At 47.8% G+C, this 24,278-nt stretch overlaps 2 protein-coding genes across 7 annotated transcripts in view; both read left to right on the top strand.

The window, feature by feature from the left end:
* Nucleotides 1–3,822, top strand: part of MTMR14 (myotubularin related protein 14) — a 47,573-nt gene extending 43,751 nt beyond the window's left edge. For 3 of the 4 annotated variants that reach the window (XM_077116649.1, XM_077116646.1, XM_077116645.1), the window contains one exon: nucleotides 3,211–3,822. In XM_077116649.1, coding sequence (XP_076972764.1) covers nucleotides 3,211–3,394 — 184 coding nt within the window. In that variant the 3' untranslated portion in view covers nucleotides 3,395–3,822. The remainder of the gene's footprint in view (nucleotides 1–3,210) is intronic. The other variant, XM_077116647.1, reaches the window with a different exon arrangement.
* Nucleotides 3,823–5,046: 1,224 nt separating this feature from the next.
* CPNE9 (copine family member 9) lies at nucleotides 5,047–23,714 on the top strand. 3 transcript variants are annotated; one of them, XM_077116628.1, is made up of 20 exons: nucleotides 5,047–5,141; nucleotides 5,666–5,706; nucleotides 5,831–5,877; nucleotides 5,972–6,075; nucleotides 6,554–6,590; nucleotides 7,042–7,118; nucleotides 11,125–11,188; nucleotides 11,295–11,398; nucleotides 11,591–11,695; nucleotides 13,828–13,869; nucleotides 14,256–14,331; nucleotides 14,435–14,488; nucleotides 14,924–14,985; nucleotides 15,698–15,744; nucleotides 16,617–16,798; nucleotides 17,056–17,183; nucleotides 20,547–20,649; nucleotides 21,247–21,304; nucleotides 21,681–21,754; nucleotides 23,273–23,714. In XM_077116628.1, exons 1-20 carry the CDS (start codon nucleotides 5,074–5,076, stop codon nucleotides 23,450–23,452), a joined length of 1,653 nt encoding a protein of 550 aa, XP_076972743.1. In that variant the 5' UTR covers nucleotides 5,047–5,073; the 3' UTR covers nucleotides 23,453–23,714. The 3 variants fall into 3 exon arrangements, with proteins under 3 accessions (XP_076972743.1, XP_076972744.1, XP_076972745.1); XM_077116629.1 differs by lacking the exons at nucleotides 5,047–5,141; nucleotides 5,666–5,706; nucleotides 5,831–5,877; nucleotides 7,042–7,118 and having other exon boundaries at nucleotides 5,970–6,075; nucleotides 23,273–23,710; XM_077116630.1 differs by lacking the exons at nucleotides 5,047–5,141; nucleotides 5,666–5,706; nucleotides 5,831–5,877; nucleotides 5,972–6,075; nucleotides 7,042–7,118 and having other exon boundaries at nucleotides 6,574–6,590; nucleotides 11,264–11,398; nucleotides 23,273–23,710.
* The last annotated feature ends 564 nt before the right edge of the window (nucleotides 23,715–24,278 follow it).

The following is a 24,278-nucleotide window of genomic DNA, read 5'->3' as shown; positions in this document are numbered from 1 at the left end:
CCCCTCTGTGAAAACCACCCACCTCCTGCCTGCTTCCCAGGTCAGGCAGGGGAGAGCCTCCGGGGCCTGGGGAGCAGAACCTGCTCCTCAGATGTGGTTGCTTCAGAGCTCTTCATCCAGCCTTCCTTCACCTCCACACCATGGAGTGCATGAACCTTGAATGCTGGGATTCACCCCTACCCCCAGAATCCAGCCCACACCCGCCAACGCTGCCCGGTTGGAGGCTGCTGGCCTTAGGAAGGGTTGGAAAGGAAAAGAGCCCCTGGAGCCCTGCTGGGGGGCAAGCAGGGACTGGACCTTGGAGTTCCAGGATGGAGCTGATAAGCCTGGCCCCGCAGCTGGAGAGTAATTGAAGGCTTCACAGGCCACACAAACAAGATCTCTAGCTTAGATTTTTGAAGGGTTAAGAAGAAAAAACTTGCACTTTCCTGTAGGGACTCCTTAGTTGAGTGAAACTGGCCTAAGACCCATTCTCTGGAGGGAGCACAAACTTTTCTGCCTCTCCTCGATACCACTTGCCTGTTTTGGTAGCTGATGCCAGGTAACCCCATCCCAGACCACCAGCCTGGAGCCTACGGTTTAGGCTGTGAGCAGCTGTAACTCCCAGGCCATCCTAAGGCTTTTGGGTGGCTCCTAAAGGAGAACTAGATCCTGTGTGATCCAGGGTTGAGGGGTGGGGAATCGTGTTCTGGTGAGGTCACAGAGGATATGGGCTTAGTGCTCGGACTGTGCTATCAGAGGAACCTGGTCCATAGCCCAGCTCCTTCGTGCCCCACATGGGCATTGGAGTGTCAGCCTTGATTTCCGTGGCCTGTTTGCTTATGTCACGGAAGGGAATGACATTCATGGTGGGTCTAGTTACTGCCGTCTGTTGCCTGGCTGTGGTCCTCAGGTGGATCACATATTCTCTCTAGGCCCCAGTTTTCTTGTCTGTATGTAGGGGTGGTCTCTGCCTCTCTTTCACTTAGTAAATGGAGGCCGAAAAGGATGCACATGTGTGTGCCTCTGAGTGGTCCCCTGTGGGTGTTAACTGCTAATCTCTGTTTCTCCCCTGTGTGCTGTCAGGAGATGCTGAGATAGTCTGTGAAACCTGATTAGGGAGTCAAGAGATCTAGGAGCATGCATCTCCTCCCAGCACCAGGAGGGGCTGCAGGGTCGTTCATGGTGGGAGGGGGGGTCCAGGGTCAGCTCTCTTCTCTCAGAGCTGCTGCCAGAGCAGTTGGCTTTCCTTCACCCTAGAACCTGTCATGCCCCCTCCTAACCCCTCGCTCTCAAGCCTGCCAGTCTTTCCCCCAGAGTTCTGTCTGGCCTCAACACTGAGGCCAGGTCTGTTCTTCCCATACTCATCCCAGGACTGTCGTTTATCCTCAGACATCCATATGCTCCTGCAGGTCCTGGCATGCATGTCAGGTTTGCCTTGGGAATTTGGTACATTGCTGTTGCCTCTTTTGGAGCAGGGAGGGTGGGATTACATAACATTCTAAATAGTATTTTTATTGAGAAAGATCCACACAAAGTCCAACCATATTGTACAATCAGTGGCTCACAGGATCATCACATAGTCGTGTATTCTTTACCATGATCATTTTTAGAACATTTGCATCACTCCAAAAAAAAAAAAGAAAAAACTCATACATCCCATACCCCTTTCCCCTCCCTCTCACTGACCACTAGTATTTCTATCTACCCAATTTATTTTATCCCTTATCCTCCCTATTTTTTATTTTTTTATCCATATATATGGATAAAATATATATCCATATATATATATGTTTTTTTACTCATCTCTCCGTACCCTGGATAAAAGGAGCATCAGATACAAGGTTTTCATAATCACACAGTCACATTGTAAATACTGTATAGTTATACAGTCTTCTTCAAGAATCACGGCTACTGGAATACAGTTCAACTGTTTCAGGTACTTCCCTCTAGCTACTCCAATACATCATAAACTAAAAAGGGATATCTATACAATGCATAAGAAAAACATCCAGGATACCTCTCAACTGTCAGAAATCTCTCAGCCACTCAGACCTTATTTTGTCTCATTTTTCTCTTCTCCCCTCTGGTCAAGAAGGCTTTCTCATTTCTATGATGCTGGGTCCCAGCTCATCCCTGGGAGTCAGGTCCCACATTGCCGGGGAGATTTACACCCCTGGGAGTCACGTCCCACGTAGGGAGGGAGGGCAGTGAGGTCACCTGTCAAGATGGCTTAGAAAGAGGCCACATCCATAGCTGCTGCCTCCTGACAAGTTCCCCTGGATTAGTTCCTGGGAAGAAATTAGAATGAAGGTGATGGTCAGGGACACTTAGTGCTTGAGGTGGACGAGAACACAAGGACTCATCTTGGGAGTTCTGTGTTCCCTGGAGAGGACCTTCCAGGAGACAGAGGGAACACTGTGTGCGCATCTGACCTTCTTTATCTGTCCCAGCCAGAGATTGCACATATTGGAGTCTAGAAGTTGGGTATGGCTCTAGTCGCTTGGGTCTTTTCTGATAAAGAATCTTGAAGATATGCCTGGGTTTGCATGTACTTGTTCCTCCATTTGACTTGGAGCTCAGGCCAGGGAGAGAAGAGGGGTTTCCTACCTCCATCTGTGATCAGTGCCGGTAGAGGCCAGGGAAGAAAAAGGAGATAAAAGAATCACGACAGGAATCCAGTGGGAAAGCCGGACCTCTCCCAGCTGCTTCCTTGGAAAGCACGGTGACTGATGTATATCTAGAGCCTCAGGGATTCCTCTGGGGGCCTCTGACCTGCAGATTCTTCTAGGGCACTGCTGAGAGCTAGGAAGCCAGGGTAGGAAGGGTCCTGACCTTAAAAAGGTGAGGCCTTTAATCGGGCAGTACCTGATTCCTGATCCTAAGGGTATCTCCTCACTGGTAGGCATGTTAACTTGTACCTCAGCTTATTCTCACTGAGGAATGAAAGCAGACAGCTACTGGGGCAGAACCCCATTCAACAGAACTCTTTTCCAAATGGAAAGTCAGGTCGGTGCCCAGTAAAATTTGCTGCTTCTAGGTGGGAACAGCAGCCTGAGAACTGAAAGAAATGGTCTAAAGGGTAACAGGGAAAGAAGGCTGCAGGGCTGCTCCTAACCTGGTGGAGGAGAGACAGTGTGGAGGGAGGACTCCTGCAGTCTGAGGATGCAGAGGCTAGGTCCTGTCTCAGGGTAGTATATTCAGTCTCTTCCCCTCTCCACCCCCCAACAGGCTTGCTGCCTTGAGTGAGCGGGAGACTCGGCTTCAGGAGGTGCGCTCAGCCTTCTTGGCCGCCTACAGCAGCACGGTGGGACTTCATGCAGCAGCCCCCAGCCCCTCAGGGGCCATTGGGGGCTTGCTGGAGCAGTTTGCCCGTGGCGTTGGGCTCCGGGGCACCAGCAGCAGCACCTTGTGAAACAGCTGGCTGTGACAGTTCCTGCTCTCCTCCAGCTGAGCCCTGAGTGGAATCAAAGCCATGCCTGGCCAAGGGAGGCTTCGGGGTGAGGGTGTGGATCTCCTCATCCTCTTCTGCCATCATCCACATGGTGGCAGCCCCAAAGCCAGCGCAGGACCAAGAACAGGAGCCCCCACCACCCAGCTTCCTGACTGGTGACCACCTTCCCCTCTTGTCACTGCCTCCCGCCCACCCCAGCCTTTGCTAGGATTCCCCAGCCACTCAGAACTGTGTGGGGTTTCCTTCAGTCATTGTTGAGGCCATGATTTCACACAAGACATCCCTCATACCCACACACCTCGTTCTTTCCTGGAAAAGAGGTGTCACCTACAGTGAAAATGAGGCAGTTTGACACAGATCGCAAAACAAAATAAAAATCTTTTTGAACAGTTACTGACTTTATAGAGTTACTTGGGAGGTTCTCCGTTTCACCCCTCAGGCTGGAAGATGGGGTAAATCGGGGAGAACCAGAGATTCTTGGTGACTAGGGGACCTGTACTCCGAAGGCTAAGGAGGGAGCAGTGCTCCTCTGGCCTGAGCCAGCCCCAGTCACGTGGAGTGCCTGTTTGTGTAGATTCCCAGGGCTGCCTAAAATCTAGCCTTCAGGTTGATAGGATCTTCCTTTGGGCAGGTGGGGGGGGGATTATTTTTAGCATGTTCTGCAGGCAACATAGTCCTTGGACAGCAGACTTACAGCCCACACCTTAAGGACCCCTGCTGATGGTGGGAGAATTGCCTTATGGGGCTTTTGAGGCAGCTGTTGACCTGGAGGGGTGGGAGGGGTGGGGCTCTCAGTGCAACACTATCACCATCCTTACCCACAGGGTGACCTGGGGTAGACGGCATCATCACAGAATATATCTGTGCTTCTAAAACCATGAAGTTGTGAGGACTTAAAGACATGAACAAAGGACTTTACACGGTGCTGGATTTGTTGTAACAGCCACCATTTACAGAGCCCTTACTCAACCCAAAAGAGGTCACAAAAGTATGAATGATGAAAGAAATTCTGTGTACTCTACCCGGTCGCTGAGCCCTCTCCATGGATTATCTCAATAAAATTTTGAGTAACTTGAGTAACTGCTATAGTGTTGTATGACCCTTCCACCAAAGAGGAGACTGAGCCACAGAGAGGTTTAGTAACTTATCCAAGGTCACAAAGCTAAGAAGACATGTTGTAACTCTTCCTATTGACAGACCTAGGCAGATCTGGAAGGGGAAGGCGGCAACAGATAGTTGAGGGAGTGACTCGGTAAGATGACCCCAATGCCCACCTGACACCCCCAAAGCTTCAGTACCACGGACAGCAGGGGGAAGTGCTTGGGTTTCAGCACCTAGGAGAGATGCGCGGGGAGGACTCTCTCAAGATGTGGCTTGGGATGGGGTTCTTGGTAAGGTTCCCGGCCGGCTCCTGGCTGTTCCAGTGGGGTGGGGGCCGCCCGCAGGGCCGGGCGGGGCTGTGATGCCATCTGGAGCCGCGCCACCGCCGCCGCCGGCCACACTCAGGGCGCGAGCGGCAAGAGCGCACGCAGGGCTAGAGGGAGTGCAGCCGCCGCCACCGCCGCAGCCGCCGCGGCACATGGGCCAGCCCCGCCGCTCCTAGCCCTGGCGGCTCCAATCTCGCAGCCTCCGGACCAGCCATGTCTCTCGGCGGAGCTTCCGAGCGCAGTGTCCCGGCCACCAAGATTGAAATTACCGTGTCCTGCCGGTGAGCGGGCCGCACCAGGGAGGGCTTAGGCACTGCCCCAGCTCCAGCCCCAGCCGCTCCGGGGCTCGGCACGGACCGGAGCTAGTCCCAGCGGGGGAGGCATCCCGGGCGTGAAATCGCGGCTAAGGGCTCAGGGGAGGCGCTGGGGCAGTCAAAGGAATGGGTCTTCTTAGATAAGCCTTTACCGCCCAAAAGAGGGCTAAACCTACGGGCTCAAGGGGTGGGTTGCAGGGATCCAGTAGGAGCTGGGCATTAGAAAAACAAAGTTCTTGGGCGACCCTTCTTTCCTGGGTCCTTGGAGACAGTGTGAGCGAGAATGCGTCGGGTCCGCATAGGCACCGGTCCTGGGCTGGTATTTCCGGTGCTTTCCAGTGCTCTGACAGCACGGACCCCAGCGGGGAGTAGTAACAGAGGAGGGAGATGCGACTTGTGTCCTAAGCCGCCCCCGGTGCCATACTCGGGGAAGGGTCCAGGAGGGGGGCCCCGGGATGATCCACCCTCTACCCGTCTGTCGCTTTCTTTAGGAACCTGCTGGACCTCGACACCTTCTCCAAGTCCGATCCCAGTAGGCGGCGCGCCAGGGCCGGGAGGGGGAACTTAGGGTCCGGGCGCGACTAAGGGGCAGGGGGCGGGGGGGGGAGGGACGATTAAATGGTGCAGGACAACCTGACGCCCGCCCCCTCCCGTAGTGGTGGTGCTTTACACGCAGAGCCGGGCCAGCCAGGAGTGGCGGGAGGTGAGTCCTAGAGCCCCCTCCCAGGCCACAGCCGCTCGCGGGGAATCACCTGCCTCTTGCAGGCCCCGCGTTGACCCTCTGCCTCCCCGCCCAGTTCGGACGGACGGAGGTGATCGACAACACGCTGAACCCAGACTTCGTTCGCAAATTCGTTCTCGACTATTTCTTTGAAGAAAAGCAAAACCTGCGCTTCGATGTGTGAGGTCCCGCCCAGAATTCTGGCTTAGCCCGCCCCGCGACCTGGATCCGCCCGGAATCCTGGCTTGGCCCGCCCCTGCCTCGCCTCCTGGCCTGGCGCCACCCCCAGGCTCAACTCGGCCTCCGGGTGAACCGCTCCACGACTAGTATTAGCCCCGCCCCCAGAACAGACCCTACCCAGTTCACTCCCCAGGCCTGCTCGGGTTCTCAACAACGCTTCCTAGTTTAGCTCCGCCCCAGTCTACGCTCCGCCCCCGATATAGCCCCGCCCCTAAATCGGCCTCACCCCAGGCCTGAACGTCTACGGTATCGATCCCCATCCCAAAAGAGATCCAGGCTGAAACTTGGGTCCAAGTTCGCCCCTTCTTCCACCCACAATTTTAACGGAGACTCGGAGCCCGACACTTGTTCGAGCCAGCCTCCCACTCAACCCAACCAGCGCCCCGACCTACACCCAGAAGGTTCCGCTCTCTTCCAGGTACAACGTCGACTCCAAAACCAACATCTCCAAACCGGTGAGCGAGCGTCCCCTTGCGAGCTGGCCGGGCACATAGCAGGAGCTCAGATGTATTAAACGATTCTCCTTAGAAAATCCTTCCAATCCTTTAATTCCGACCCCACCTTCCTCAGGCCCCGACCCCACCTTCCAGACCCTCTATGCCTACCCCTGCAGAGATTTCCCGTTTGCACCCCTTATTCACTGCTCCTCTCCCTTTCTCCGCCGCCGCTGGGACCTACAGAAGGTGAGGCTGGGCGGAGCTCGGCGGGGGTGGGGTTAGGATGGTACCTAGAGAGCTGGCCTTGGACAGATGGTGGGACTAAGCGGTGGAACTTGCCTGGACCCTGTTCCCTCCCCCCATCCCGCCGCCTCGGAACCGGCCTGGCCGTGTGCAGCATCACTGGGGTGGCCTTGTGACCCTGCCCTCCCAGTCCCTCCCACCTTGCTGACTCCGTGTCCCCGCACAGGATTTCCTGGGACAAGCGTTCCTGGCCTTGGGAGAGGTGATCGGAGGCCAGGGCAGCCGCGTAGAGCGAACCCTTACGTGAGTCAAATAGGAAGGAAGGGTGCGTGGGGAGGGACGCGCGCCTACCAAATTCTCCCTCCGCCTCGAGGGAGGGAGAGATGGAGGTTGGGATTCCCTCTGAACAGAGGCCTTGGCTGCGCCCATCACCTGATGAATAATCCAATCTCCAGGACTTTGCAGGAGTCTGTCTCAGGCCTGACATATCCTCTCTCTTCTCACTCTCTAAGTCTGATTCAACTTTTAAGGTCCACTTGAAGCCCCTCTCCTCCCAGAAGCTTTCCCTGGCTAAATTAAATATTCGGGACTCTCCATCCCATCCAGTCACTAAATATTGATTAGCATGTTTTGTATACCATTCCCTGTGGTAGGCACCAGATGTTCATCCATTCCACTGGGAACATACTGTGCTTCGGCCACTGTTCAAGAGGCTTGGGTTGCAATGCTGAACAAATTTCCCTGCCCTTGGGGATCTAATACTGTAGTAGGGGAAGAAAAGCGTAACATATTAGAAGATGGTCAAATTGTATGGGAGAAATGCAAAGTAGAGCAGCATACCAAGTCTGGAATGCTGGGTGGGTAGCAGGTGCAATATTCAATAGGGTGGTCAAGTAGACCTCATGGGAGGTAACTTCTGAGCAACAGCCTGAAGGAGGAGTGGAAGTAAGCCTAGCAGACAGCTAGCAGAAGAATGTTCCTGGCAGAGGAAATAGTACAAAAACCTGGTGTGTTCAAAGAACAGCACAGAGGCCAGTATGGTTGGAGCAGAGTGAACAAGAAGAACAGGAGGAGGTGAAGTTGGAGAGTTCACAGGAGCCCAGGTCAGGTAGAGCTTTGTAGGCCACTGAAAGGACTGTACTTTTACTGTGAGGTGGGGCCATAGGAAGATTCTGAATAGAAGAGTGACATGACCTGACATCCTTTCAAAAGATTTTGTTGGCTGCCAGATTGAGAACTGGTAGATAAGCATAGAAGCAAGGTGCCAACCAGACCATGAGCCATCCACGTGATGGAGGATGGTGACTTGGGCCAGGGGGTAGCAGTGAAGGAGGAGCGAAATGGTCAGATTCTGTGCAGAAGTGAAGGTAGAGCAAACAGATTTCCTGACATATTGAATATGGATGTGAGAGGAAGAAAAGAATCAAGGCTGGTTTCAAGGTCTTTGGCCTGAACAATTAGAAGAATGGAGTTGCCATCTATTGAGATGGTAAAAAAAAAAAAAAAAAAAAAAAAAAACAGAAGAGGAGTAGGTTGGGGCAGGATGCTATAAGGAGTTCAATTCTGACACATTGAACTTCACATGTCTTATAAAATATGCATGGGAAGATGTCAAAAAGGGCAATAAGAACAGAGTCTTAAATATTCCTTAAGTTCATGAGACTGGATGAGATCACCAAGGGAGGAGAGAGAAGACCAAAGACTGAGGGTCCCAGAGGAAAAAGTTGAGGAGACTAAAAAGAGCAATTGATGAAGTAAAAGGAGGACCAAGAGAAGATGGTAGTGTCCTAGAAGCAAAGTAAAGAAAGTGTATCACAGAGGAGAGGGTGCCCAACCATGTCAAATGCTGCTGCAAGTCAAGCAAGGTGAGGAATGAGGATTGGCCATGGGACTTAGCAAGATGGACATCATTGGTGACTCTGACAAGCACAGTTTTGAAGCAGAGGTGAAGTTGAGGGTCTGAGAGGTTTAGAAGAAAAGAGGAGGACAGGAATTGGAGTCAGGGAATCTTCCAAACAGTTGTGCTACAAAAGGGAGAAGAAAAATGGAGTGGTGACTACAAAGGGAAAAGAGGTCAAATACAGGTCTATAATTATTGAATATGAGAAAATGTATACCATGTTTGTATGCTGATGGGAATGACCCAGTACAAACTGAAATATTTGGCATAAGAAAAAGAGGGAGAAATTGCTTGAGCAGTCAAGAGAGTATGGAATGTCACACACAAGTGGAGGGATGCATAGGCACAGAGATGGCTCATTGTAGTGGGATGGAAAGCAGAGTGTGTGGGTGAAGATGCCAGGGAGAGGGTAAGTATGGTGCTGGGTCTGTGGACATTCTTTTCTGGTTGCTTCAATTTTCTCAGTGAAGTAGGAAACAAGGTTGTCTGCTGAAAGTGCGGATGGAGGAGGAAGTGCTGAGGCATGGGGATGAGATGTCGAGGACTGAATTCATCATTTAGCAAAGCTGGAGAGGGAATACACTAGGAATGTATAGTACACTTACCAGGCAGCATTAAGGACCCTCTTGAGATCTGGGTATGCATTTAAAATGAGATCTGTTGGTATGATTGTTTTCCTGTCTGGCCATGTTAAACCGCATGGGTGTGGTATGGATCAGACAGAGAACTGGATTTAACTAGGGCTGTGGTTTTGCCATATAAGAATGTCCAAGGGAGAAAACGGCAAGGCAAAAGAGGCAGGATGAAAGGGAGTGATTATTATAGTCACTGACTGGAATTCAGACTGCATAAGTAGGTGAGGGAACATCAAGGAGGCCAAGGACTGTGAAAGGATCAATGACTTGGGAGTCCTCCCAGATGGACAGGTGAACAGTCTCCATTCTCATCCTATGCTGTCTTTTTAAAATACAGAGAGTCAGAGATTGAAGGAGCCTAAGAAATAGTCTGACATACAATTTAAAGATGAAAAAAAAAAAGATATGCAAGGTCATATAGTAAGTTTGAGTTAGTACTTGAACCCAGGACTCTCTTGGCCTAAGCTTTCTCTCTGCTAGGCTTTAGATCCCTTTAGGAATCAGAGTCCAAGACCCTATCAACAGGTCCCTGACTGCTTGGAGACCCAAGGCAAACTGGAGGTGGCGGTCCTTGTAATTCACCCTTCTAGGAAGAAGTGTCCCCTCTAGGGTCGAGAGGATAAGACTTCCTTTGCCCTTTTTATCTCACTCTTTTCAGTCTTCCAAAGGCATGGCAGCTCCAACCTAACAAACCAGCCCTTTTGTCCCTGGTCTGAATTGGAATTCCTCTCCCTTATTCAGTATTGCAATATCACACTCCACTTGCCTAGTGGCTTTGACATCTGACCTTCCCCTGGAAGTTCCTGAAGGCAGAGTCTTTGGCCAATTCGTACCTGTGTCCTGTGAGTCTAGTACAGCACCTGGCACACGTAGATGCCAGAGCCTGCTTTAAGGAACATAACCACCTTCAAATCTATAAAACTTAAAAATTTATTTTCCTTCCATACCTTCATTTAGACACCCTTACAGCCCTGAATGGCAGGCATGATTCACATTTTATGGAGAAGAAAACAGTATTAGTCAGGGGTTTCTAGAGAAACAGAACCAACAGGAGATATCTGTAAAGGTAAGATTTATAAAAGTGTCTCGCACAATTGTGCAAGAGTCCCATATCCATAAGGCTAGTTGCGAGGCTGGCAATTCTGATGAAGGGCCTCGACGAACTCCTCAGGAGACTTCTGCTGGCTGAAGCAGTGAAAATTCTCTCTTCTCCCATAAAATTCTTCAACTGATAAGATCAAATCCAGCTGACTGATTATCTCGCTTGTAGGAGACATGCCCTGAGTTAATCACAGATGTAATCAGCTACAGCTGCAATCAACTGACTTGATGATTTAATAAAACAGCCTTATGGTTTATCAACCAGCCACAAAATATCCTTGCAGTAATGATGAGGCCAGTGCTTTCCTGACCAGACAACTGGGTACCATCACCTGGCCAAATTGACACCAGAATCTAACCATCACAAGTACCTTCCCCAGGCCCACACAGCTTAGAAATCATCAAATCTATGTCCACTGACTCTAAATCCCAGGACATTCCATCGCTGCCACTAGGAGATGTCCACCTCAGCATGTCTAACCCCTTCCTCCCAGTCTGCAGTCCCATGCCCGTGAGGAGCCACTCAAGACAAATGAGGGCACACTCAAGCGACCATCAGTAAATAATTAATTGAATGCCCAGGGAAAGCCTGGCCCACCCAGCTCCAGACTGATCACTCAAACCTTGTTGTCTACACTTCCTGCTCTTACCAACAGGCTGTTTCTGCTTCCAGGGGTATACCAGGCAAGAAGTGTGGGGCTATCTTGCTGACTGCAGAGGAGCTCAGCAACTGTCGGGTGAGTAGACCCAGGAGGCTCCCTCTCTCCCAGAACTTACTTTAGTGGACTCACTGAAGGCGATGTCCAATTCAGGTCCCAAGAGCCCAACCTCACCCATCCCCAGGACATTGCCACCATGCAGCTGTGTGCCAACAAGCTGGATAAGAAGGACTTCTTTGGGAAATCAGACCCTTTCCTTGTGTTCTACAGGAGCAATGAGGATGGCACGTGAGTTGGCTCTGAGACTGAGTAGGGGGCACTTTGGATTTTACCAAAACCTGAGTCCAGAATTCACTCAAAGAGGCACAAAATATGTGCTTAACAAGTATGGGAATCCTAAGAGTCTTGAAAAGTGGCAGGTCCTGTATCTGGCCTCAGTCCTGCTCCAGGGCAGGTCCCAATCCTCCTGCTCTCCTCCAGGTTCACCATCTGTCACAAGACAGAGGTTGTGAAAAACACACTGAATCCTGTGTGGCAGCCCTTCAGCATCCCTGTGCGGGCACTGTGCAATGGAGACTACGACAGGTCTGTTCCAGAAGAAGTTGGGGGGGTAAGGGGACAAGGGCATGAGAATGGGGTTCCTGGGTCCCAGAATTATGGCAGCAGTGTCAAAACAGTGTTGGGGGATCCTATTCAATGAGAGAGAGTTCTAGACATGAAGCTGGGTGAATAAGGGGGCAGGTAGATAGATATGTGGATGTATATATGATTGGATGGATAGATGGATGGGCAAATGAACAAATATATGGTCAGATACATGTGCGGATAGATGGATGGATGGTCAATTTGATGGATACTTGAGAATAGATGGATGGGTATGTGGATGGGTATTTAAGAGGATTGGTGGGTGAGTAGAGGGGGAGATGGATGATGGATGAATGTTGGTTGCATAGATGGAAGGACAGACAGATGGATGAATGGATAGCAGATGAGTGGATAAGTGAACTGATGGGTGGATTAGTGGATGGACTGATTATGAATGGACGAATGAGTAAATGGATGAGTTGATGGATGGGTGGATGAATGAGTATGTGGACTGATAAATGAAAGTCCGGTGTATGGCTGGAGGGGCAGATGGATGTATGGAAAAGCAGATTAATGGATAGGTGGAGTAACAGGTGGACTGTTGGACAGATAGATGAATGGATGGTAGATGGATGGATTAGTAGATGAATGAGGTGATGGGTGAGTATAAAGTAGATGGATAGGTTGACCATATGAGCCAATAAATGGGCAGTATGTAGATGAGTGGATAGAGTGGGTGGAAAGACGAAAGGCACACAAATAGATGAGTGGATGGATGGTGTTCTAGTTTGTTAGCTGCTGGAATGTGATATAATAGAGACGGAGCGGCTTTTAAAAGGAGGAATTTAATAAATTGCAAGTTTACAGTTCTAAGGCCGTGAAAATGTCCTAATTAAAGCAAATCTATAAATATGTCCATATTAAGGCACCAACAAGAGGTTTCCTTCATTCAATTAAGGTCAGTGAAGTTCAGGGTTTCTCTCTCAACTGGAAAGGCGCATGGCAAACATGGCAACGTCTGCCAGCTTTCTCTCCAGGCTTCTTGTTTCATGAAACTCCCCTAGGGGCGTTTTCCTTCTTCATCTCCAAAGGTCTCTGGCTGCGTGGGGTCTTGTGGGTCTCATGGCTCTCAAGCTTTCTCCAAAATGTTTCCTTTTTTCACGGATTCCAGTAAACTAATCAAGACACACCTGGAAAGGGTGGAGTCACATCTCCCTCTAATCAAAGGTTAATACCCACAATTGGGCACATCACATCTCCTTGGAGATAATCTAATCAAGTTTCCTACGGTACTGAGTAGTGATTAAAAGAGACAGCTGCCTCCAAAAGATGGATCAGGATTAAAACATGGCTTTTCTAGGGTGCATAATCCTTTCAAACTGGCACAGATGCTTAGGTAGATGAATGGGTCATAAGATGAACAGATGTCAGATGGTTGGGTGTTGGTTGCAACACAGACAAACAGATGGATGCCTGCATGCATCAGTAAGTCAGTGAATGGCTGGATGTATAGTTTGATGGGTAGATAAAGAGACTGATTAATAGATAATTACCTATTAGTTTGGCAAGAATATGAGTAAATGGATAAACAGATGAATAGATAGTTGAATGGACAGACACATAGATGGATGGACATATGGTATGATTTATGTACAGCAGTTAAGAGGGACTTTGGAGCCAGGCTATCTGAGTTTAAATCTCACCTCAATAACTTACTAGCTATGGAACCTTAGCCAAATTACCTCTTTGTACCTCAGTTTCCTTATCCAAAAATAAGAATCAATAGTAGTACTTAATTTATAGGGTGGTTATTAAATGAGACAGTATGTGTAAAGTGCTGAAAACAATACCTAGAGTTCAGACAAGACTCAATAAGCAGCAAAAGCAGTAGTGGCTGTAATAGCAATAGTAGTGGTGATAGTGATAGTGGTAGTAGATGATTGGGTATGTCCATGGACTTATGAATGAATGGATAGATGGATGGACATATGGGAGGTAGGTTGGGAAATGAATAGGTTGAATGAAGGACAGATGGGTGGATGGGGAGATGACTTGTGTGTGACTACGTGGGTGGGGTGTCTTTGGGATTTATTATACACACACTCAGCTTATGTATATTTCCTGCATTTCAGAACTGTGAAGATTGATGTATATGATTGGGACCGGGATGGAAGGTAGAACTGCCCTCACATAACCCCTTCTCTTGTACTTAACCCAAACAGTTTCTATAAAAAAATCCATAGTACATTCATTGGAAACCCCAAGCAACCTCAGGAGCCAGAAAAGGTGATGATAACTACTCCCATTTTCCAGATGCCAGGACCTTGGGCATATCTGATCCCCTTATTGGTCTCTCTGGTATACTGGTATATGGATATACTACCCTCTTTTCTTTTCCTTCTTCCATCCCTCCCCCTCCCCTCCCCACCTCTCTGGCCTCAGCCTCAATGCCCTACAACAGAGTAGGTACAGGGAAGGGATGAGAGAAATAACTACTGGGTTCGGGTCTGGTTCCAAGCCAGGAGCAGCTGCTGCTCACCCACCCCTGTCCTCACTGCAGCCACGACTTCATCGGTGAGTTCACCACCAGCTACCGGGAGCTAAGCAAGGCCCAGAACCAGTTCACAGTGTATGAGGTGAGAGCTCCAGCCCTGCCCAGGTTGCCCAGACCGTCCATCCCAGTGTGCACAGTGTGATGCTCCTTTTCTGTTTCCACCACAAGTTAACTTCCTTCCTTAGGTGCTTAACCCTCGGAAGAAATGTAAGAAGAAGAAATATGTCAACTCGGGAACTGTAAGTGCTCCCTGGAGCTCCTGCTCTCACAGGAACCTTCCCTTTCCATCCCACCAACATAACAGGACAAATATTGAGAGTGGGAGAAAGCAGTAGGCACAGACCTTGAATATGGTAGTGCTGGGCACAAGGTGGCACCATTTAGGTTTCTCTTTGGTTCTATCTTATCACCTGATGAAAACTTTGCAACCTTTATACTTACAGAATAAAAAAAAAAAAAACCCTAAATTGTATTCCCCAATATAATATGCTTCTGGAAATCCAAAAGTGTTTCTTCCAGGGCCCCCTTTTCTACCTTTCAGAAATTGCAAGATGTGGGACATGGTGGGTGGGTGAAATCATGTGCCTCTCTCCAAAGCTCTGCCTTGCCACTCTCCCTTCTACGACCCCAATTTTTCCTTTCAAAATGCCGGAGCTGCCTCTCCTGTCCCACAGGTGACATTGCTCTCCTTCTCTGTGGACTCTGAATTCACTTTTGTCGATTACATCAAGGGTGGGTGAGTCAGAGGCCAGGCTCTGGGATGGAAGCCCAGCAATGAGTTACTCCCAGTTCTGAGCCTCAGTTTTCTTATTTATGAATGGTGAGGATCCAATGAGAACACGGAAGCAAACTCTACAACACTTGACAAACCATAAAGTGCTCTGTAAACTACGAAGTATTGACCCTCTTAGTTCTTTTCATGGGCTGCCTTACAGTTCTAGCTTCCAGCTCCTTCTGTAAGATGCAAGATCTGTAGTCTTCAATAGTAGCCCCAGCAACCTGACTGGGGTCCAGACAAAAGCTATGGCCAGGCAAAAAGGAGAGGCCAAAAGAGTGGGAAAAACCAAGCCAGACAATAGGGGACATCCTGCTTGGTTCAGTGGAGACAGAAAGACTTGGACCAGTACTTCTCTGAATCTCAGTTTCCTCCTCCATAAGGTGGAGATATTAATTGGTACTTTAGGGCTATAATAACGGTTAAATTAAATTACATCTAATACACTGGGCCCACCATAGGCATTTAATACTCTGCTAACCAAGGTGTGGCTCATGCAACATCAACACCACTTGGGAATTTGTTAGAAATGCAGAAATTTAGGCTCCATCTTCTGGATCAGAATCTGCATTTTAACAATATCCTCAGATGCTTAGTATACACTGATACCTAAGAAATATTGGTTTAATTACTATCAGTCCCTCACTTCTCAACTCACTTACTTCCCTAACAGGACACAGCTGAACTTCACAGTAGCTATTGACTTCACAGCTTCCAATGGTGAGGCATGGATGGGGGAAAAGGGTGGGGGAATGAAGAATTACAAGGAAGTCAGTAGGGATTGGCCTAGATCCCTGCCTGGGAAAAAGAGTTCACCTATCTGGGAAGCCTAGGCTTGAGGAAGAGTCCATCCATGCTGATGCTGGGTAGGGGTGTTGGGTGGGGATCACAGGGGGATAGGATTGGGCAGGGAGTACAGGAAAATAGACAGGTAGATGGATAAAAAAATGTTGAAGGACAGATGGTTCAATAGGTAGAAGAGTAAATGGATAGTGGATGGGTAGACTGATGAACAATCAGGATGGGTGGATGGGTGGGTAAGTGAGTACCAGACAGGTTGAACAAGTAGATTCATCGATTTGGTGGGTAGACAAATGAACAGATCTTTAAGTTGGTGAAATAAAGGGTAAGTAGATAAGGGAATGGATGAATGGATAGGTGGATGGATCCAAATGAGGAATGCTAGGCAAGTGAATGAATGGAATGGATAGGGATGGATGAATGAAAAGAATAAAAATAGTAGGTGAGCAAGTGGATGGATGGATGGACGGATGGACAGGTGAATGAATAGCCAGATAAAAGACTGGAGAAGTGGATGGTAGAGAGAGATAAGTAGACTGAAATATGTATATATGTGGCTAGGTAGATGGGTGGGTGGATGTGTGGGCAGGTGGATAAATGAAATAGATAGATAAATGGATGGGTGGGTGGATATGTGGATAAATGAACAGATGGATGAGTAGGTGAAATAATGGAGTAGATAGGTAGAGGGTGCCTGAAAGGATAGGTGGATACATACATCCAATGATAGGTAGATGAATAGATGGATGAGCCAGGTGACCCATGGGGCTTGGGCTCCTGTGTTCCTACAGGGAATCCCCTGCAGCCCACCTCTCTCCACTACATGAGTCCCTACCAGCTCAGCGCATATGCCATGGCCCTGAAGGCAGTGGGAGAAATCATCCAGGACTATGACAGTGACAAGCTCTTCCCAGCCTACGGCTTTGGGGCCAAGCTGCCCCCAGAGGGACGGATCTCCCACCAGTTCCCCCTGGTATGGGATGGGCCAGAGTCTACATTCCATGCCCTGGCATCTGACACTCCTAAATTGACGAATTTCTTATAAGGGTCAAGGAATTGCAAGGAGCTGGAAGCTATGAGAGGGTTGATGAGCAGGGTGGGGAGCAGGGCTGGAGTTTGGAGGGGAGCAGGAAACGGGGGAAGTAGAAAATGAAAGGAGTGAGCTGGGATCCGAGCACTTGTGGGTGTAGCCTGCATGGGCCTGGCCTGGCAGGGCATCTTCCCTGACAGAACAACAATGACGAGGACCCCAACTGTGCCGGCATCGAGGGCGTGCTGGAGAGCTACTTTCAGAGCCTGCGCACAGTGCAGCTCTATGGGCCCACCTATTTTGCTCCTGTCATCAACCAGGTGGCCAGGTAAGGGAGCTGGGTGGGAATGGGAGAATGAGAGGACCCAGACAGTGGGCTGACTCCCCAAGGGTACTCAGGACCATTCTTGGATGAACTTTGGCTTTGGACAGGAAATGAAAGGTTCAGTGTTGGACAGGCTCTGCTACAAAGAGGTCATATAATGCCTCATTCTGGAGCAGAGAGGGTGTTAACAGACTGCACCAACCCCACTCCCTGGGAATGAGAGCCCAGGCCTCCGGTTTGCGTGAAAGAGAGAAAAGCCTAAAGCATAGTCTTTAGCACAGACCTGGGTGTTATCTTGGCTCCACCACTACCAGCCAGGCAATCTTAAGCAACTTAGATTCTCTAAGCCTCCATAAAATGGGCATAATAATGAACAAAAATAGCACCTGCTTTATGGGATTATTAGTTAAAATTAGGTAATGATGTAAGAGTTATTAGCACACTGTCTGGCTCATAGTAAGTGCTCATTAAGTGGTAGATTACAAAATAGAAGAGTAACTTTCCAGATATTCAGAAGAAAAATATTCAAAGCAAAGAAAATCCAGATCATATATCAAATGATATTTGAAAAGGTATTAAAAATAAAACATGATATAAAAATGACAGAACTAAAACCAAATATGTATGAATAGACATAAATGTCTAAATGGGATAAGCTCACCTTTTAAAAGAAAAAGATTCTCTGAATGTGTCAAAAAATAAGCAAATCCCACTATTTTCTGAATAGAAGACACCCAGCTAAGAAAGTAGCTCAGAATGCTTGAAAGTAAAAAAGATGAGACAAAAAAGGAAAATAAAATTTGAGGGATTACAGGGAAATTTATGTGTCCATAGCTTCCTTTTCCCTAATAAAGATTTGTTTATTTTTCAATTCATAATCAGGATGATAGTCACTCTAATTATAAAATTATAACACCCACTGTAGAAAATTTCCTGAATAGAGAAATGAAATAAGAAATCACCAGAATACTGCTTGTGGGAGTGTAGATATTTGTAGTTCCTGGCAGTCTTTTTCTTATGCATCCATAATTTTAGTCAAATTACATGTAACATTTCACCACTGCTTTTTTTCTTCACTTATTGTTGGTGCCTGAGTTTTTTGTTGTTATTACACAGACCTTAAATACTATTGGGCAGGTACACTGCTTTATGCATTCAGTCAGTAAGCATTCAGGGAATGGGCAGTACAGCATGAGAGTGGGCTCTGGTTCCAGACGAGCTAAGCTGATACTCTGGTTTTACCATCAACTCGCTGTGTAACTTGTGACTTTGGGTAAGAAGATTATTAACCTTTCTGTGTCTCCTTTTCCTCATTTTTAAAATGGAGAAATAATAATGTATATATCATAGGGTTGTTGTGAGGATTAACTAACTAATACACATCAAGCACTTAATCAGTGCCTGGCACATCATAAGTGCTATGGATGTTAGCTATCACTGTTACTATTATTATCATTATTACTATTCAAAGGACATCTGCTGTATGCTCAGTTCTCTGCTGGGGCACTGGAGACTCACAGATGAATCAGATCTAGTCCCTGCCCTAGGGAGCTCCCAACTTGGTGCAGGAGGCAGAAATATAAATAAATCATTACCTTCTGTAGGCTAGAGCTTCCCACACTTGCCCAGCGAATATGGCAAAGTCAAGTGACTGTATTCCCCCAGGTGAATCTGGGGGCACAGCCCAAAGCAAAGCCTGAAAATGTCCTGAAGTCTCTGCATTTTATTTTAAAAATTCATGCATATTTTACATTCTTTTCATATTGTATTCATGTTTCCTTTCATTAAAAAAAATGTTTTAAGTATATTTACAGCCATCTAGCTTTGTCTACCAGATCATATAATGCTCCAGGTTTATCCTGTGGGTTCCTCTTGGCACACATGCTGGTACCCTGAGTGGTATGAGAACCCATCTGGATAAGCACACAGCCCATCTTGGTGGGTAGTATCCTAAGGGGCTAAGGGAGAAGAGGGATAAAGGTATAACTTAGCCTTAGAGACCCAAGGCAGACACCCCATAGAGGGCCCTGCTCAACTGGTCTTGAGTAGGACTTTTCTCTGGACTTTACCAAAGAAAGAGGGGAAGAGTATATCTGGTAGAAGGCACAGCATGTGAAAAGCACAGAGGCATGAAGGAGAAAGGACATGAACAACTGAACATTAGTTCACTAATCTTTAGTGTACAAATGGAAGAGGATCCAGAGAGCAGCCTGGGGATGGAGAGTGAGAGGAACAAGAGCTCCAGCCATAAGCTTAGTTGATCAGGCTTGGACTTGAGTCACAGCTTCACCATCACTTGGGGATGCTATTTGACTTCTTTGGACCTTAGTTTTCTCACTTAAAGAATTGGAATAAAAAATGTACCTACCTCATAGAATTTTGGTGAGGATTAAATTGGATCACATATGTCAGGTGAATAGTCATGATTTTGATGATCACAAAGGACTCTTTGTTGTTTCAACCCAACAGCCAAATGGAGTACAGACTGGCCCTCCCCAGTCAGTCACCTGTCTCCTCCTACTACTTTCTGCCCAGGAGCCAAAGGTGTACCTCCCATGCCCTCTCCCCATCACCGCCAGCTCACAAATCCCCTCATAGCAGCCCTTGCCCATGATTCCAGCCTCATGTCTCTCCTATAGTTCTAAATGCAATTCCTAGAACATACTCTCTCTTGGTTTGCACATGCCATTTCCTCTCTCTGCAATACTTTTCCCTTCCCAACACTCCCCCTCCCTCCCCTCATCACCTGGCTAACTCCTACTCATTTTTCAGATCTTAGGTTAGGCTTTCATCAAAGCCCTAACCTCAAAGCATTTTAATGGTGTGACCATCTATAAGCCTCATGGTTTGCTCTGCTTCCCTTACTTTCTAGGCTCCAGATAGAGTGGGCTTATTTCAGTCTCATCACAGGGTCTTTATACATGCTGTTCGCTCTGCCTGGGATGATCCCCCCTTCACTTAGTTCCCTCTCCTTCATCTCAAACATCACGTCCTTAAAGAAGGCTTCGCTGACCTCCTGGATTAGGTCTCTGTCATAGCACTGCATCCTTCCACATCACAGCACTATTCACAACCATAATTTTACACTTATTTGTGTGATGCTGGGATTAATGTTTGCTCAGATGGATCTTTTTTTCTCATTGTGATTCTCCAGTGCCTAATACAGTACCTGCTATATAGTAAGTGCCCAAAAAATATTGCTGGAGGGCTGGCAGGCAAGGGCAGGCAGTCAGGCCTGGTGAAGAAGCATAGGCTTCAGAAGCCCGGCCCTTAATACTGCTCACGTGCTGGTCGTGGACGCTGCGGGTAGGGGGGTTTGGCCTTTCTGAATTTTCAGCTAGATTCCAATCTTGGTCTCTCACCCAGGGCCGCGGCCAAGATCTCTGATGGTTCTCAGTACTATGTCCTGCTCATCATCACCGATGGGGTCATCTCTGACATGACACAGACCAAGGAGGCCATAGTCAGTGTGAGTCTGAGGAGGAGGGTTTGACAGGGAGGAGGTCGTTGTCAAGAATTGTGGAAGGTCTGAGATTTTATCCTATTTGCATGCTAACAAGTTAGAACCACAGTTTCAAAGATGTTGGCAGAAGACATGAGACTCCTGGATCAGAGACAAAGGGCTTTGTCATTCACCAAAGTAATGACAGCCAGAGAATCTGCATTTTCTCCAATTCTCTAAGTGCCAATTCCCACAAGATGATGTGACAAGAGCCAGATGACACCTGCACATGCAGTGGTTGCTTTATGGAGAGGAGCCCTAAGTTTAGGGAACCTGAAGCATTTATAATGGGCAGTAAGTGCGCCTGCCCTTTGTTCCCAAGGAGGACTTTTTTATTATACTGAACAGTAAACAACTCATCCCTTCGCTTTAAAGGAAGGCACTATATCTTCAAGGTTGTTTGCCACACAAACAACCTTGAAAGGACAGTCTGGAACAAAGGAAATCAGTGTTTCCCTTTGCAAAATAAGCAGAAATGTGAGAGACCCATGGAGAATTATCTTCCAGCAGCTACCTTCCTTGTTGTGGCTGCTCACCCCAACTATTCACCTTCTCTCCCCACAGGCCTCCTCACTCCCCATGTCAATCATCATTGTTGGCGTGGGACCAGCCATGTTTGAGGGTGAGTAGGACAGGGGGATGTGTCAACAAGTGGAGCCAAGAACTGTGATTAACAGGAGATGGTCTGGGTACCCAGGCCTGCTTCATTGAAAAGATAGGGTAGATGTCCTGTGGGTTATCTGAACCTCAATTTCCTTATCATAATCAAGTCTGATGATATCAATACTTCCTCCACCACCCACCGCTATCTGCCAGGGGTTTCTGGAATAATGATATATGTAGGAAGGCATAATAATAATAACACCATAACAATATGTAGGATTTTTATGCAAACATTTGGCATTCTCATAATGACTCCAAAGGGTAGCTATGAGGGAGAGAGGTGGCATGGGTTGGGGTGGGAGAGGCTGATCAACTGAAAGGTGTCCTATCTGCAGCAATGGAAGAGCTGGACGGTGATGACGTGCGCGTGTCCTCTAGGGGTCGTTACGCGGAGCGGGACATCGTTCAGGTACACCTGACAAGGAAAGGAGGTCATGGATCTGAGAGGCAGAGTGGGCAGGAGAGGAAAGTTAGGAGCCACTCTCTTACTGCCTTCTCAATCCCTTACCTTTTTTCCCCTCACTCTTCTATCCTTGCATGTGATAAACAAATTACGTCTGAGAAACATTTTACTGCAGCCATCCTTGGCAAAGGAGGTCCCTAAAGTCATCGATCCCACCAGTAGGGCAGCAAATACTTGCACAGATAAATATGAGATTGGAATAACGCTCTAGAAGAATAGCAAATGCCACAATGAGAGCCTATAGCAGGGGAGCTAACTTAGACTGGGTAGTCAGGGCAGACTGAGACCTAAAGGATGAGTAGGAAGGCAAAAAGCACTGCAGGCAGAGGAACAGCATGTGAGAAAGCCCTGAGGCACAGAAGAATTGGCCCAATCAAGGAAAAGGCAAGAGGCCAGGGTAACAAGATTACAGTGAGTGAAGAGGAGTGGGAGCCAAGGCCTTGCAGAACATGGGGAAGATTTGGGGTTTTGTTTTAAAAGCACTGAAAAGCTCTCGAAGGATTTTACATAGGGGAGTGAGATGGTTAGGCTGGCATTTTAAGAGGATCTCTGTCTGCTGTCTAACAGATAGATTCTAGCAGGACAAGAGAGGAGACAGGTAGACCAATTAGTGAGAAAGCGTTTGAAGTAGGAGAGGTGAAAAAGCAGGGATCTGGACTAGGGCAAAGGCAGAGGAGTGGAAAGAAATGGCAGGTTAAAAAAAAGAAGAAAATTTTACAAAAGTTGACAGTTTGATTAGATGGTGGTAGGGGAGTAAGGGACATGTCAAGAATACTCATTTTCTAGTTGAGCACTGGGTGAGTGATGGCCCCATTTACTGGGAAGAGGAGAGCTGGAGAAGGAAAGGGCTAGAATTCAGCACTGATTACACTGGGTTTGTAGTATGTGAGAGAGCTGAAAAGAGATATATGGACAATTGAATATGTTGTTCTGGACTTAAAGGAGAGGCCAAGGATGCATACATGAATTTGGGAATCATGAGGGAGCAGTTCTTAAAAGTTATGGAAGTGTTTGAAATCACCCAGGAATGATGGGCAGGTTGGGGGAGAAGAATCCAGAAAGGTAGGAGAAAAACCAGAAGATTGTGGTGTCAAGAATATGATCTTTCGAGGAGCATTATGGTCAAGTGTAACAGAATACTAAAGAGAAGTTAAGCAAGAAGAGGACTGAAAGTTTTTGCCCATTGGATTGATTTGGCAACATGGGGCTGCCATTGACATTAGCAAGAACAGTTTCACTGAAGTGTGTGAGGCCATATTGGAGTGGGTGGAGGGTGAAAAGAAGGTTAAAAAAAAAGAGAGAGAGGACAGCAAATATAGAAAACTGTCAAGATAGAGGGAGAGAGATAGCGTAGTAGTATTTGGAAATAGAAACTGAGGATCAAGGAAGGAGCCTCCTTGCTGTTCCCACCTTGACTCTCTCTCTCCTGACTACCTCCCACACTAACTGTCTCCGCCTGTCCAGTTCGTCCCATTCCGAGACTATGTTGACCGATCGGGGAACCAGGTGCTGAGCATGGCCCGGCTGGCCAAAGACGTACTGGCAGAGATTCCAGAGCAGCTGCTCTCCTACATGCGCACCAGAGACATCCAGCCTCGGACTCCACCCCCTGCCAACCCCAGCCCAACCACAGCTCCAAAGTAGCCTTGAGAAGCCCACATATCCATTGCCTGGCAGTCTGCCCTCCTGCTCACTCACTGCTTCTGCTCAAAGTCAGAGGCACCTGGAGCCCTGGAGCCACCTTGCAGGATTGGCTGGCCAAGTTGTCTGCCCCCTTGCCCACAGAAGGGCTTGCACTATCACCACCTCCCTGACTTCATGCTAATAATAAAGCTGATCTTTACTCCATCTCTGTCTCATGGGTTTTGGGGAAGACGACTAGGGGACCCAGGGCCTGGGGCTGCACCAAGAGAGGAAGGAAGCAAAGATGGCTTAAGCTAAGATTTATCCCCATGTAACATATATTCATCCAATAATTTCTCATACATTCTTCAAGCACTTGCAGAAATGATACATGAAAGTGTGTGTGTGTGTGTGTGTGTGTGTGTGTGTTTCTGAGGAGACAGGCTCATAGTGTTCATTAGATTTTCAAAGGGATTCTTGACCATGAGAGGGGACAGTGTTAAGATTACTCTGTAAAACTCTCCCCTGTTTCATTTATTCTTAGTTTTTTGAATGAGGATAATACATAAAAACAGCTAATATTTTCTTTGAGCACTCACTGAATATTATTAGACACTGTGCTTGACAATTTGCAAGCATCATCTCATTTAATCCTTACAATAGTCCTGTGAGGTAGGTACATATATTAACCCCATTTTGCACCCGAAAAAACTGAGGTGCAGAGAGGTTAAATCACTTAAAGAGAACATATCATTTTTACTTCAGAGCTCAGGATATTAACCAGCAAACATCTTTGAGTGTCAATTTTATTAGGATGTTTTGGGGAAGACATTGTCTGTGAAAAACA

This window comes from Tamandua tetradactyla, chromosome 9, assembly GCF_023851605.1.
Source record: "Tamandua tetradactyla isolate mTamTet1 chromosome 9, mTamTet1.pri, whole genome shotgun sequence".
Taxonomy (NCBI): domain Eukaryota; kingdom Metazoa; phylum Chordata; class Mammalia; order Pilosa; family Myrmecophagidae; genus Tamandua; species Tamandua tetradactyla.
The sequence above is the reverse complement of the archived record's forward strand: the minus strand, read 5'-3'. Positions and strand labels throughout refer to the sequence as shown.

Coding starts and splice junctions, on each gene's coding strand:
- CPNE9 (XM_077116628.1), top strand. CDS start 5,074: ATGTCTCTCGGCGGAGCTTCCGAGCGCAGTGTCCCGGCCACCAAGATT. Junction 14,332..14,434: donor ACCAGTTCACAGTGTATGAG/GTGAGAGCTCCA, acceptor TTCCTTCCTTAG/GTGCTTAACCCTCGGAAGAA. Junction 15,745..16,616: donor TGACTTCACAGCTTCCAATG/GTGAGGCATGGA, acceptor GTGTTCCTACAG/GGAATCCCCTGCAGCCCACC.